General features: G+C 38.2%; 1 protein-coding gene and 1 pseudogene across 6 annotated transcripts in view; one reads left to right on the top strand and one right to left on the bottom strand.

The window, feature by feature from the left end:
• The window catches only part of NDEL1 (nudE neurodevelopment protein 1 like 1), an 88,389-nt gene that overhangs the window by 57,462 nt on the left and 17,627 nt on the right, over window positions 1–13,300 (top strand). For all 6 annotated transcript variants that reach the window (XR_003568663.1, XM_027857078.1, XM_027857075.1 and 3 more), the window contains 2 exons: window positions 8,868–9,004; window positions 11,173–11,346. Coding sequence is in view for 5 of the 6 variants with exons in the window: in XM_027857078.1 (XP_027712879.1) it covers window positions 8,868–9,004; window positions 11,173–11,346 (311 nt within the window). In the remaining variant the exon portion in view is untranslated. The remainder of the gene's footprint in view (window positions 1–8,867; window positions 9,005–11,172; window positions 11,347–13,300) is intronic.
• LOC114039350 lies at window positions 1,354–6,147 on the bottom strand (annotated as a pseudogene).

Genomic DNA, 13,300 nt, shown 5'->3' on the forward strand with positions numbered 1-13,300 from the left:
TTCTCTTAATCAGCATTAGTTCCCATGTACTTCTTAATAGTGAATGCATGTCTGTGTACTGAGTGCAATTCTAGAATTTCCTTCATCATACCCATAATAAACTTACTCGTTTTGCTTAATCTGGTAGAGCTAATGAGGACAAGTTTAGTGGGCTTTCCTAGCATTCTAGGTCACTTTCTTTGTTGTGTTTTTTTTTTGTTTTTTTTTGCTTCTTAGTAAAGCAGGAAAAAGACAGTTATGTAGTGGTATTATACCCTTCTTAATACCTCTTGTTTTTATATCACTTTAAATTTCCAATGTATCTCTCTTTTCTCCTCTTCATGGAAAGCCAAAAGCCACTTATTATAACGAAAAATTAAAAAAGAAAAAAAAAGTTCAGTGAAACTAACCAACAGAATAAAAAAAAGTCTTACATTATATGCAATATTGCATACCTATAGCTCTTGCTCTCTGCCTCCATCTCAGAATTAGGTTTCGAATTGGTTATCAGACTCATAATACAAGTATTTGATACAAAGATTTTTCTTTTTCTCAATTCAGTTGACTACTTTCCCTGTTGTCTTAGGTGAGTTGATTTGGTTCATGCAACAGCTTTTCAATTTCACTTAATTGAAATCATCTTTTCATCTTTTGTTGTCTCTGTCCCTTGTTTGGTTAAGATTTCACCCCCCTAGGGGTGACCAGGACCTTAATTTTTTTTTGTGTCATAGACTCCTTTGACTGCCTGATGAAGTCTATGAATGCTTTTTTTCAGAATATTTTTAAATACATAAAATGCATGAGATTACAAAAGAAACCAATTACAGTTAAATAGAAATGTAGGTTTATTTCCCATCCAAGTTCAGGAACCCTCTGAAATCTATTTGTGGACACCTGGGAGTTAGGACCTGAGGCTAACAACCCCTGCCATAGACATAGCTGTGTGTAAATTTATATGTGTACTTGATTTAGTCCTCTTCTAACTTTTTAAAATAGGATAACATATATTCAGGTCACATAGTCATTTGTAATTTATTGTGGTATATGGTATAAAGTATTGATCTCACCCTAATTTCTACTAGATTGCTTTCTACTTTGCCCTAACAATTCTTGTCAGATAAGGAGTTTTTTCCTAGGTAACTTACATTTTGTTTATCATACCCTGGTTATTGAATTTATTTATTCCTGATTCTTTTTTTTAAAGGAAGGATTAAAAAATATTTTCAGAAAAAAGAATAGTACGTGGAGATTAGATTTCCCCTGGTTAATGCAAAAAATCCAGGTTTGCATTTTAGTAGAGATAACTGTTTTGAGTTGAGAAGTTGATTAGAAAAGGGGAAAAATCCAGGGCGACATACCAGGCAGCCCCAGGAGTTACAGCTCAGCCAATTTTCAGAAGTAGCCTGGGTGAGAGAGGCTCTGGTTCAGTTTGGGTAGTTTTTCCAGCATTTCCATCAGCAGCGGAAAGGTAGGCTCTTCTCAAAGTTGAAGGCCCCACGAATTGACAAGATCTCACTGACTTCTTTCCCCAACCTGATTTATGCCAGGACTACTCAATACATTCCCTGATTCCATTCTGCCAGATCAGGGCCTCTGCAGCTTGGGTCCTAAAAAGGCCAGTCTTTCACTTGTAGCTCATACCAAACTTATAAAATACCAAAGGCATAAACATGAACTGTGCTAGAAAAGGGCAGCTTGTCTTCATCTTTCCCAGGGGTCATCTCCCAGACAATTTCTGGGACCAGATAGCATTGTCAATCATGTGGCAGCTTCAGTTTGTTTTCCTGCCTGCCTTCCTGGACCTTACCAGAGATCCCAAACAGCCTGAAGTCTGTGGTGCCACTTTGCCATTGTCAGGTCTTTGTGTACGATGCCCTTGGTGTACAAGATACTCCATGCCTTTGGTGATTTCCTGAGCAATCTGCGTGGTTTTGTTTATCCAGGCTTATCTTCAGGATCCCTCACAAATGAGTGAAGCATCTGTCCTTTATAGAAACTGGTGATGATGGTAAGGGGGATTAGGAATTCATGCACGACCCCATGAAGAGCATGATGTTCTTATGCCACATCTGCCTGTTAATTCATCACTTCCTTTTTAAACTGCTTGAGATGGTCCTGGTTGTTGCCATCAGTCTTCAGAGGACAGATTGTCACCTCCATGTGTTCTCTGCCCCACTAGACTTTCCCCCCCTGTCCCTGCCCAGTGGGCTCCCCCTTTGAGATTGTGCCACTCCTGCAGGTAGACTCTGGTCTTGCTGACTTTGCGAGAGATCATCCCTTTCCACAGCTTCTGGGAGTTAGAATGTCCATCTCATCCTTGTTTTCTTCCAACTCTGATTTACTTGCCTCTTGTTCTTTTATGTTTGCTTCATGGTTCTCAGCCATAGTGGCTTTCAGCTGGTCATTGATTCAGCCAAATCAGGGACTTGGGGTAGAGTGGAAACAGTTGGGAAATTAAACCTGCTGAACCATTGGGAAGGGGTTTGGTGGTGGTGTTACACTGAGGAGGGTTGGAAGACTTGAAGGGCATGAGGAAGGATGGTGTGGAAGAGATGGTAGAGGACAGGGAGGTGGTTTATGGCTGGGGGGGATGTTCCTTCTTTGTCAGGGCTTTTGAGAGGGTCATGAAATGGGGTTCTGTTGATCTCTCCACTGGGTTGTTGTCTGAAGGCACAAATTCTGTCCTCTGTAGTTTAGATAACGGTAGGAACAATATTCTACAAACAAGGGTTTCTTTTATGCTTTTCTTATGACACTTTAACCTGCATTTCTTCCACTTCTCCCCAAACATCATGCTCTGCTGCCACACATGACAAACCCAGGACAGCCAAGACTTTGTGGAGAACCTGTGGGTTGTCTCTTTGTATTGTCTGTAGGGATTCATGGGGCAGAACAAAATTGATAGAAGGTACCTTGTTGATTCTGTTTCCAATTTGAGATTCATGAAGTTTGCTCCTGATAAGAGTCGAGAAGTTGGTCAGCAACTGGAAAATTTTGTGGCTGGGTAGGCACACTACCCAGCTGTGGCTGGGCAAACTGAACCACTGGAAAGACTACTTCAAATCACTGATATTAAGAAAAATGCAAAGCAAAACTACTCTGTGGAAGGAGGATGGATATATTGGGAAATGTAGGTGATGTAAAAACAATATCTTTAAAAATTTATTTTAAGATGTATTGATAAACTTAATAAGTATTGTAGGTAAGTTCCAAAAAGATTGCATTCTCCCTAGAAGTTATTTTGTCAAGATTTCTTCTACTACTTGTTCCACTGGACTTATGTTTACTAATAACTAAATTGCTTGTATTTGTAAACCTGAGGGGAAAGTTTAGTATGAAGGTTTACCCCCGGGTGTTCTTTTGGTGCTTGATAGCAGTGATTGATTATTTCTACTTGTCAAAACAAAAACAGCCATAGCATAGAATAAGAAGGCACCAAATCCACAAAACAATTTCCCTAGCCTGAACTCAGATTTGAATTTCTTTTCTGATTTTTTCCCTCAAGTTATGAAATAAACTGAGTTGGGAGCACAGACCAAGTATAGGCCTGCCATTTAGACCTGAGTGTGTTGTTCAGGTAAACCAGTCTATTACTAATCAAGTCTTATACATATGTGAAGTAGTGTGGTATAGTGGAAAGAGCCCTGGATTTATAGGACTTCAGATCCTGGCTTTGCTACTTACTATCTGCATGCCTATGGAGAAGTCACTTAATTTCTCTGGATTCAGTTCCTCATCTTTAAAATGAGAGAATTGATTAGATGAACTCTAGGGTCCATTTCAGGTAGATCTTGTGATCTACTTCATGAAACTATCATATTAAGTGTGATTTCTGTGCTTTCTAGTGATCCATTGAAAATATGAGTCCACATAGGCTTGGTGTCTAGTCCTTTTTTGAGGGCAGACTTTCTTTATATGACCCATGGGTTAAATCTTGCCCCAGCTGTGTGACCGTGGGCAAGTCACTTAACTTCGGCACTTAGCACAATGCCTAGCACGAAGTAGGCACTATATAAGCACTATATAAATGCTGATTCCCTTTCCCTTTGCAAATCATATCTGCTCTTCTGTTCTCCAACCCTCTGCACCTCTGTTCAATTTAGCATGAATCAGGTTAAACTGAATCTCAGGGACAGCCTTGAAGGCAAATAGAAGTGAAGGATGAATGTAAAACTGACACAGAGATATCTGTGATAATGAGAGAGAACTTCAGTAGTCCCTCCTTTCAATAGCTGCTCAAAGTACAATTCTGCAGTTATTAAATTCTTGATTAGTATTACCTACGATTTTGTCTGGTGATAAAAGAAAGAACTTAATCCCAGAATTAAATCTGACCTGTAAGGAAAAATGAGTTGTTGAAGGGCATATGTCAGGAACCTTAGGAATAAGTGTTGGTTATCTTATGGTTCTATAATATCAAGGAAAATGAGAATACACTTTAGTCAACCTCTGGAATCCAAGAAAGCTGATTTAAAGAAGTTCAGAGAAAAGATAACATTATTCTCATGGCTAAAGTCTCTAAAATGACTCAGAAAGGACAAGAAATTCTAAAAGTTCAAATTTTGACAGTGCAAACTTTAATAATCACAGTCAGTAATGTAGCTATACAAGAATTTCTCTGAGGACAGATTTTTAAAAGGATACATACAATACAAAGAAGGAATGTCACTTAACCAAGATGAATATAATTGAGTGCCATAAACTTGTGTGAATGGTGTCAAAAGGATAAAATCTTGAAATAGACTGAGTCTAGTGAAAAGTGTTCAGAATAGGGATGTATTAGAAGTAAGGAATAGACTGGCCCAGGGTTTAGGGACTGTAATTGTAACTGTTGAGAGAGAAAGCTTAGGTTCCTAGTATTTAGAGATTGAATAGACCTTAGAAATCATTTAGTCCAACCCTCTCGTTTTATATACAGGTAGTAAGTAGCAAAGCTAAGATTTGAACACATGCCTTTTGCTCCTAAGTCCAATGCTTTTTCCATAACAATACATTGCTTCTTATTTAATGTGTACCTTATTTCAGAAGGTTTTTTTTTTGTTTGTTTGCTTTTTACACCAGCAGTGAGAATGGTCTTCTCACTGGAAAGAGTAGAAGAAAGAGGAAATTTTAGCCTAGTTTGGTAAGGTTGTAAGAGAATACCCTGACTATTTAAAAAGAGATCAGGTCTCCAGACCTGGATGAATTTCATTCCAGGATGCTGAAAGAACTTGAAAATGTTATCTTTGTCCTTTGTCAGTAAGTGTAAAGAAATCTTAAAGTGCAGGACAAGTGCCAAAAGAATTGAGAAGGGCAAATGTCCTGTTTAGTCTTTTTCTTTCCCTCAAAATTTTGTTTGTACATTGCCTTTGTGTATATGTGTGTGTGTGTGTGTGTGTGTGTGTGTGTTTGTTTCCCTTCCCCTCCCTCACTCAGAGGGTTATCCCTTACAGCAAGAAATAGGGAAAAAAACAGTTCTACAAAATTAGTCAATACATTAACTGATGTATATTTAGGATTTCACAGTCAGTCTTCCACCTTTCTAGTGGAAAGAGGTATGTTTTCTCATCCCTTCTTTAGGAACAAGGTTGACCAATTCTAATTAGATGGCATTTAATTTCATTTTTCTTTTATTTTTTCTAAACCCCTAATCTTGTCCTTCAACCTTACCGTAGTTACTATTCCCTCCACCCCTTAGGTCTTTACCCTACTTTAACTACTATGACACCTTGGTGAAGTAGTTTATCTCTGCACTGTTTTCTGCTCTCTAATTTCTTTTCCCTTTGTTCTGTCATTTATCGTGCCTTGCCAAACCACGACTCTGGGTTACTCTCACAGTCTGTCTCCTTTCTCTAATAACTCCTGGGCCCTCACTGCAGTGAAGCAATCATTCTGTTCTACTCTAATAGATTTGCTCTTACCCTCCACAGTGCCTGTTCTGGATGTCATCCGAAGTTTCCCACAGAACTCCCTCTCTACACCCTTTCCTCTGGGGACTTTGCCTTGTAGGTCACAGAAAAAAAAATTGTGGCATATACTCACTAAGAACTCCTTCCTTTCTCACCTCTCATCCCATCCCTCATACCATCCCCTACTATCTCCTCTTAAACTCATGTCTCTGAGGAAGAAGTTGCCAAAATTTCTTCTTGCCAAGACTTGTCTCTTTACCTTGCTATCATCCCCTTCCATCTTTTCCAGTAGATTGTCCCCACTGTTTAATTTTCATTCTCTCTCTAGTTATTGGTTCCTTCTCTTCTGTGTATAATTGCAATAGTCTTCCAGTCTATCTCCCTCCTTCATGTTTCTCCCCACTCAAATTCATCCTGTACTCATCTCCTAAGGTGATTTTCCTTAAGCACAGGTCCGATCCTATCATTTCCCTTTTCTGTGCCCTTGCCCCCACTAAAGGTTCGAATATAAAGTCCTTTGATACTTAAACTCTTCGTGATGTGACCCCTTCCTCCCTTTCTTCTCTATACTTTTTTTTTTTTTTTTGGGCGAGGCAGTCAGGGTTAAGTGGCTTGTCCAGGGTCACACAGCTAGTGAGTATCATGTGTCTGGGGCCGAATTTGAACTCAGGTCCTTCTGACTCCAGGGCTGGTGCTCTATCTAGCTGCTCCTCTTCTCTATACTTTTTATTCTTCTCTGCACTATCTATAGTCTGATCTAAAGGCTTCTTTGTTGTTTCTTGCGCACAGCACTCTATCCACCATCTCTGTGCCTTTACACTGCTGTCCTTTATGCCTGGAATCCTCTCCCTTCTCGGTTATGCCTTAGTTTACCTGGTTTTTTTCAAGACTCAACTTGAGGGCCCCTCCCACCTTTACCATAGGCCTTTCCTGGTCCCACTAGTCCAGCGGTGGGGAACCTCCATTCTTAAAGCCACATGTGGCCTTGAGGCTACAGGTTCCCCACCCCTGCTCTAGTCTAACTGCTGGTACCTTCCCCTCTGAGTACATATCTTGTATGTAATTTAGTTATTTTCATCTTAATTATTTTTATCTTTCATCATCTTACTCCTTAAAATGTAAGCTACTAGAGGGCAGACACTATTTTTTTTCTTTCTCTATAGCCCCAGCACTTAGTGTGAATGCTTAATAAATTTTGGAGACTGACATTGTTTTCCTAGCTCTGGTTACTTTACCTTATATCAGTTTATAAGTCTTCCCATTTTTATCCGGGTCCTTCATATTCTTCATTTTATATGGTATACCAATATTTCACTATATTCATGTGCCACAATTTTTTGAGCCATTCCCTGGTCAATAGGAATCTAATTTGTTTCTAGTTCTTTGGTCTAACAAAAGGTATTCCTGTTGGGCCTTTCTTTTCCATTTTTGGCCTTTGGACTATGTGCATAGCAGTGGGATATCTAGATCAAAGGGTATGGATATTTTAGTTACTTTCTTTGCCTAATTCCAGATTTCTTTCTAGAGTGGTTTGATCTTTTCACAGCTCACAACAGTGTATTAATGCTTGTCTTTCCACAACTGTCCATACATTGAGTGTTCTCATCTTTTGTCATATTTGCCAATTTCCTGAGTATAATGTGAAACTTTAGAATTGTTTTGATTTCCATTTTCCTTATTACTGATTTGGAAGTCTTTCAAATGGTTTTTAATGACTTCCAGTTATGCCTTGTAGAACTGTTTGTCCTTAGACTTTGATCACTTATCCATTGGGAAAATATCCTATTTTTCAAAACAAGGGAAGGTGCAACTAGAGCAGGGTAAATAGATGATTCAGATAATGCCATGATTTGACTAAAGTCAGTGGCATTAAAGATTCCAGCAAGAGACCAGGCAAAAGACAGGGAATCTCAGGTTAGAAATATAACTAGAGAGAGTGTCATGTGGACTTCTCCAATGAAGAACTCAGACCTTTTGAGGCTTTTTATCCTTAGGCATTTTGGGATTATTTGGTTAGCATTAATATCCTAGAATAAATGATAGGACTTTCACTGACTTTTTAAAGGAGGAGAATCCTCTGCATTTATCTTGTAAGTCTTTAGTATCTGTGATAGAAGTCAGGCCATGTTTTCAGCTGAATTTTGAGACTGAAGTAGGTCTACAGTTCTCATAGTGACCTGCTGTGTTCCATCTTGAGGGTCAGGGACAGCCCAGGCTCTTCCTTGTCAGAACTTTCCATCTCCATTGTAGGGACAAGAATCTTTACAAAAGTGTTCTTCCTGACAGAGCAAAGAGTGAGGCTTAGAAACTACAATGGGCATCTGACACTTCTCTTATGAGTCAATCAGGTATTTTTTGAGCATATATTCTAAGTTGTGTTCATTTTAAAGTCTTTAGCTATGTGAATACTCACACTACCTGCGTAGACACATAAACTTAATATCCCCAGGGTGGTGGGAAGGGGGGATGGTGAAGAATAAAAAGAGATCTCAGAAATTATTCTTCTTCTCAAGGAACTTACAGTCAAATTGGAGAGAGAAAAATATGAGAAAAAATTCACAGTTTAAGTCAGTAAATAAAGTACACATTAAGGGTATTAGTAATCACTTGCCTTTACATAATGCTTGAAGGCTTGCAGAGTACTTTTTCACAGCACTGTGGGACTGGTAGTATACTTGTTATTATCCCCTTTTTACAGATGAGAAAACAGAGACTATGAGAATCTTAGTGACTTTCTTTTGATCACGTAGCTAATGAGCTTCTGAGGCAACACTTCAGTTCAAGTTTCATAACTACTTCCATTGCTTTATCTGCTATACCATGCTACCTTACGACAGATAGTAAGGGCTGTGTGAATTAAGAGGGAGAGGAAAAGAAATCATTTTGGCTGGAATAATCTAAAAAAGTAAAAAATGGAATAATTTTGTCTTCACTATTTGCATATATTGCATGTAAACACTTTATTTCATGAAAATCTAATATATTGGCCTTTATTTTTAGGGCTACAATAGTTTCGCTGGAAGATTTTGAACAAAGGCTGAATCAAGCCATTGAACGAAATGCATTTTTGGAAAGTGAACTTGATGAAAAGGAATCTTTGCTGGTTTCTGTTCAGAGGCTAAAGGATGAAGCAAGAGGTACAGTTTCTTCTTTCCTGCAGTGATTGGTCCAAAACACTTATTCACATTCTGTATGGCATCTATGTGGCAAAGGGAACAGAGCATTAGACTTGCAGGCAGGAAGACCTGAATTTGAATCCTGGCTCAGAGATTTACTAGCTGTCTGATCTTGGGCAAATCACCTAACCTTATTCAGTTTCAGATTCTTTATCTGTAAAATGGAGATAATAATAGGCCTGCCTCCCAGGGTTATTGTAAGGATCAAATAAGACAACGTATGTTTTGTAAAGCACTTTGCAAATTTTCAAGAGCTATGTGTATAATGTTAGTTGCTTTTATTACTTTTATTATTATATTTGCTGTTACTTCTTGATCTTGACATTTTCCTGGGAATATTTGATGGTTCTCTGCTCCCTTAGAGTACTCATTCAATTCTCAGGAACTTTAGATTTACCTTTGTGTGTTCTATATCTATATTCCCAGTGTATAGCTTTTACTTGAACTCTAGTTCCGTTTTCAAGCGTTTGCAGTTCATTTCCATTTGAAAGTCCTACCATTACCTCTTTGGAAGTAGCTGTCCTTTCCCATGCTACAGAATTTTCTTCCACACCTCAATCAATGCCTACAACTTACAGCTCCCCTTCTCTAACTTCCTGTTTTCTTAAGAGCCCCAGGGAGCCCCTGGTTTCAATACCTTCATTAAGCCTCTAAGTCACTTGATAGGGTTTTGGGAGTCATTTGCCAAAAGGTAGCTGTTGAATTTGTGAGAGAATATGAATTAATTCTTAGTGGGAGAAGAGCTGAAGTTCAAGCTTTGAAAGATGAACATAGGAAATTAGAGGATAAAGAAAAAGTCAATGGAGTGAACAGAAGGAATTGTAGACGTAGGAAGAGCACCAGGAGGTATCATTGTCATTGAAGTAAAGGAGAAAAATTAAGGAACAAAGTGAATGTCAAATGTCCTAGAGAGGTCATCAAGGAGGAGGATATTAAAAATATCTAGTGGGTTACCTAAAGAGAGATCACTGTTGACACTAATGTCTCCTTTGACCAGAGAATGTGAAGTCTTTAGATTTTAATCTAATGGAGGAGTTCAGGTCCTTTGTTATAATTTTCAGGAAGTCATTAAAAACATTTGATATTTTTAAAAAATCATTACTTCTTGCTTGCTCTTTTCTTCATTGGGTATCTTTTTTTTCTTTCCCTGTTAGTATGTTAAGGGAATACATCACCTGCGAGTAGTAGAAAAATAAATTCCATTACTCTTTCAGAAAAGCTATTAAGAAGGGATAAAGTGTATTACATTTCTTTTCAATTCATCACCTGATGTATTTTTGGCTTATCCTGATTTTTTTTAAACCTGGATATGCAACAGCACAAGTAATTATTCTCAAGACTTCAAACATAGTAGGCACTTAACATTTTTTGATTAAATGGAAAAGCATTTAAGTGCTTACTATGTGTAAAGCAATGTGTTAAGCAGTGGGTTGCTTAAACAACTTCTGTTCTCAAGGAGTTCATATCCTATTGGGGGACATAACACATATGAAAGGTTTCAGAAATAAGGCAGGTGGTAACACTTGGTTAGTATTGTTCCCATTAATAAAACGCTGTCAGTTTCTGATGTCAAATCATTTGATGCTGCCCAGGTGTTAAGAATTTTTTTTTTCTGGGTCTGTAGATATTGTGGCTGCCAAGGAGGTGGCAGCTTCAGCACCTACACAGGTCACATTTCCACAGGGGTTGCTCGCTATGGGGCAGGTTAGAAGTAGTGGTGTGAGGTAGTACTGCTATTTCTTGGGCTCTTAGGCTCCTTACCTGCCTGATAGTAGCAGTTGGTCACCAGTGGATATTGATAGGAATGGGCATGGCAGGCTCTTTCTCCACAGGCCTTGCTTCTCTCTATGATAGTTGTGGGACCAGTCTGGAAGCAGACTTGAATAAACATTTTTAAAGATCTAAGACATCATTTAAACACTTGAGTCATTATGTTAACCCAGTAGACACCTTCTGATATATAAATAAGAGAAATTGAATGGTTTGGAAAATTTATAATTGAGATACTATTGAAATAATGTGATGGGCTACATGGGCTACCATTCAGGTATGGCTTCCTGAATGATACACTATGCTTTGTCTCTGTTACTTCCAGTAATTGTTACTACCTGAATATTTTTATATTGTAGATTTAAGACAAGAACTAGCAGTACGTGAAAGGCAACAAGAAGTAACCAGAAAGTCGGCTCCTAGTTCTCCGACTCTAGATTGTGAAAAAATGGATTCTGCTGTACAGGCATCCCTTTCCTTGCCAGCCACTCCTGTGGGGAAAGGGACGGAGAACAGCTTTCCTTCACCAAAAGGTTTGTAATTTCTTTCCTCTTCCCAGCTGTAGAATATCAACTTAAAATAGTTTTAGGATTAAGCAGGATATTTGGTGATAGTGGTGGACCCAAGCCTATGGTATCTTTGGCATAGTGATACTCCTATGGGAACTCTTGATTGGAAAGCTCCTTTTACCAGTGTAGATTGACACCTTGCTCTTCAAATTGTAATCTTATAGAGTTGCTTTGGGGCACTTAGAGATTAATTAGCTTTCCAGGATCACATAATCATAGACAGGGGTTGAAAATCTTCCTGACTTGGAAGCTAGCTCTCTATCAAGTATGTCACCTTTAAATGAGCCTTTATTAAAAGGGCAGAACACTTCTGATCAGTCAGTTAGTCAGCATTATTAAGTGCTTAGTATGGGCCAGGCACTGTGCTAAGTGCTAGGTATACAAAGAAAGACAAAAAACAAAAAAAAAGAAAGCTCTCAAAGAACTCCCAGTGTAATGGGAGTGACAACATATAAACAACTATGTAAAAACAAGATATAGACAGGAAAATTTCCAGGGTAGTCTCAGAGGGAAGGAACTAAGATTAAGTAAACCTGGGGAAAAGCCTTCTTGCAAAAGGTTGGAATTTAGTTGAGACTTGAAAGAAGTCAGGAGGTAGAGATGAGGAATGAGAGTCTTCAGGCATTGGGGACAGTGAAAATGCTTAGAGTCTGGAGAAGTGTCATGTTCGAAAAACAGCACCAGTGTCATTGGATCACAGAGTATATGGAGAGGAATAAGGAATAAGACTGGAAAAGTAGGAAGGGCCGGGTTAAGAAGGACTTTAAAAGCCAGAGAGAGAGAGAGAGAGAGAGAGAGAGAGTGTGTGTGTGTGTGTGTGTGTGTGTGTGTGTGTGTGTAGCAGGTATATAAACCATTTTTTTGGATGGATGACTTGCCAAAAGAAAACATTGAAGAAACGTACAAATTAAAAAACATTTTGAGAGAAAAAATATGACATTTAACTAACTTGTTTTTAAATTAAGCACAGAGTACATAGAATTTTATTAAATAACAAATTACATAGTAAAAACATACTTTAGTTGCAGGTAGAGGAACATCAGGGAAAAAAGGAAGAGGAGATACATTCAAACCAAAAAGAGTGACTAAAAGGGAAAAAAACATCCAGACAAAGAAAAGGAGAGAGAGAGACATTTAGGGTGGGGGAGAAGCAGAATGGTAAAGGTATTAAGATTAAAACAGAAGAATCAAGAGAGATAAGAGAAAGGAACAAATATCTCACCTTGCCCTAAATTCTGTATCTCCACCCTGCCAAAGGCCTTTGTTCTAACCTGGTTTACTACCTGTTTTCTTCTGGCTCCCAAAGACTGTCACCAAAAATGAACTGTAGCTCTTTGAAAGGCATTGGCCCCCAGTTAGCCAAAGCAGCTTTGATTCATTTCAGCAACATGTTATCTTTTTTTCTTTCCTATCATTTGTTTATGGATTAGGGCAGATCTGACAGGAGTTTATGAGGTTCTATTTGGATTTTGCTGCTCCCTTGTTGCTGTTGGCGAATTGTGGTTGTAATAGCGTAGCATAGCTCAGGCCTTAGGTTAGGTGCTCAGAACTGAACTAAAACTCTGAGTAACTGCCACACTAGCATGTTATTATGTGAATATAAGCATTTATTTACAGTAACCAAATGAATAATAGCTAATGCAGTTTTAAATTAATAAAACAAGCAATACTAAATTTATAATAAAGGAAGAGAAACCTACAGAGGCAACTCTAAACATTGAAATGTCTTTTTTTGAACTTGTAGCCAGTAAGTTTTAACTTATTCCTTCTTTAAGACTTTCCTTAGTCATTGTCATGAAAGGCATATGATCTACTTTTTTTCTAATTTTTTTGTGGTATGATTTTTAATATTCAGGTTACATAGCCTTTTTGTATTTATTATAGTATATAGTGAGTTGTCGGTCCAAAGCTGATTTCT

Source organism: Vombatus ursinus, unplaced genomic scaffold (assembly GCF_900497805.2).
Source record: "Vombatus ursinus unplaced genomic scaffold, bare-nosed wombat genome assembly UNPS02011916.1, whole genome shotgun sequence".
In the NCBI taxonomy this organism is placed as follows: Eukaryota; Metazoa; Chordata; class Mammalia; order Diprotodontia; family Vombatidae; genus Vombatus; species Vombatus ursinus.